The sequence below is a fragment of the Citrus clementina genome, unplaced genomic scaffold (genome assembly GCF_000493195.1).
Source record: "Citrus clementina cultivar Clemenules unplaced genomic scaffold, Citrus_clementina_v1.0 scaffold_3, whole genome shotgun sequence".
NCBI classification, from domain to species: Eukaryota; Viridiplantae; Streptophyta; class Magnoliopsida; order Sapindales; family Rutaceae; genus Citrus; species Citrus x clementina.
The window spans coordinates 41942363-41944513 of record NW_006262339.1 but is presented as its reverse complement, the minus strand read 5'-3'; the positions used below and the strand labels follow the sequence as shown (position 1 = coordinate 41944513).

General features: G+C 31.6%; 1 protein-coding gene across 1 annotated transcript in view; it reads right to left on the bottom strand.

Moving 5' to 3' along the window:
- Positions 1-1393: 1393 nt before the first annotated feature.
- The window catches only part of LOC18047458 (WUSCHEL-related homeobox 11), a 1990-nt gene continuing 1232 nt past the window's right edge, over positions 1394-2151 (bottom strand). Inside the window, exon 3 of the mRNA XM_006443466.2 lies at positions 1394-1487. Within this exon, the coding sequence (XP_006443529.2) occupies positions 1470-1487 (18 nt within the window). The 3' untranslated portion in view covers positions 1394-1469. The remainder of the gene's footprint in view (positions 1488-2151) is intronic.

Here is a 2151-nt window from a genome sequence, read left to right as displayed (position 1 = left end):
TCGTTTTTATTTTTCAGTTTTTAAAATTTAGACACTTTACATTGTTTCATGAGGACTGAGAAAATCTCACATTATTAAGACAGACAAAGTACATAAATAATGCAATTCTTTGTCTGAATATATATGTATATGCGACACAATTACGTATCTATTCAGGAAAGGAGTTGGCGTAATATTAGGTCAGTGAGATAATATCACGTGATAACCATGTTTATTATAAGATACGTTACGAAAAAAAAATTATATTTATTTTAGGACACGGAGACTTTTCACATATCTTGTAATTTCTTTCCCTTTTTTTTGTGGTTCTTTTCTCATTTTCATTGTAAAAGAAGAAGAAAATGTACAATGGACAACCTTAATTAAGGATTAAAAATAGTAAATAGGATTGATGAAAGAAGTTCGACGACCTTGTTCATTTCATGTTATTGAAAAGGTTAGTCACCTCTTTATTGTCACATATTTTATATCAACTACTGGTAAATGATCAAAAGTATTCTAGGCACCTGTTTATACGATGGCTATATAATTTTCCCTTTTTATTTTTTAGCAGTTTCCCCTTCCTTTGATGATAAAATCCTCACACTGTTTTTGGTATGCAAAATCCCATTTGTATATTATTAGCTTTTGAATACAAAGCAGCTTTTGTGTGCTGATTTGAGCTTGATGCATGAAGTTTCTGCCCTGCTCCTCTTATTTATTTAGCTTTTCTTTTTATTTTTTGTTGTACGACCTGGCTTCCTTTTCCAGTATTAGTGAACTCAAGATGCATCTTCAAATGAAAATATGTAAGTGTGGATCTTCTTCCATGAATCTTTGGAATCACTGTGATTTCTTCTCACTCTATAGCCTTTCTGTGTAACAATTGAGACATTAAAATGTTAAGTTCATCCTGCTATGAACTGATTCTCAAACATAAAAAATGGAACTCCAAGCTATATATAGATCCAACGCTATTGATGAAGAGTACAGAATTACAAAATTTGTACTCGCATTGGACTTGTCTACTAATTAACGGGAGCTATATTCGACTGCCGCATTGATTAAACTTCGTATTCCAATTTTGTAGATATGTATCATATCACTTATAAATCTACAAGACAATGTATTAAGCCAGTAACAATTAAATTAAATCATAATCCAACGTGACCAATCAAACACAAACTTTTTCCCAATGAAAACTGGAGTTCATACATCATAAAATCTACGGCAAGTTAATGACATAAATATAATTATTAATTTCATAAATTCACTACTCTCTAATGGTTCTAAACAGCCAATACATTGTTTCCCTAACATTATGCAATATTCAGGTAATAAGGGGGCAACCTATTAAACAACTTTGAAACAGATGAGTATAAAAGAAAGAACATATAGAACACAATAGCTAATAGTTTTTTTTTTTTTTTGGAATTCCTACATATAAGAGGACGAAGCTCCCATTTGTTGCACCTTGATTTGATTCCTGTTTATGCTGGTCTTGAAACCTGTAATCAAAATTTCACAGCTGTTTTAGCCAGGTTCCATGAACCCACAGCCAGCCCCAAAAAAGGGAGAAAGAAAGGAAAAAGAAAGAAAATAAAGGAACAAGAAAGAGAGAAACCATGATCACTCTCTTAGATTAAAAAATTATTAATTTTTATTACTGTGCATTTTGACACCCTAATAACTGTACTACTTAATATGTTAGTGGAGCCTTAAGTACTGTATCATCAGTAATTTTTAAGTTTTTGGAATCTTGAACTGATTAAAATAGCATATAATGATCAAGAGTGAAACTGTAGACAGAAAGATTTCATGGAATTCCAAAAATTCCTTTCTTATTACCCGGATTATATAAGCTAAAAAAATAAAGTACGATTCACAGTACTTTTAATTATATATAAGTACCATTAATTATATATAGCTGGATTTGATCATGAGAAGGAATTTCATGATAACAGTACTAATAACACACTTATTATCAAATAATAATTACTTACCTCCCCCCCCAGAAAAAAAGAAAATTCAAACCCGGGAGGGATCCCCCCTCTGGTTTTTCTCCAGGGTGATGTGGGGGGGGCTGGGCTATAAAAAAAAAATTGTTTCTGAAGATATATATTTTACAGAAGAGATGTTCCTCAGACGGAGAGTAGAGGAAAAAAGACATAG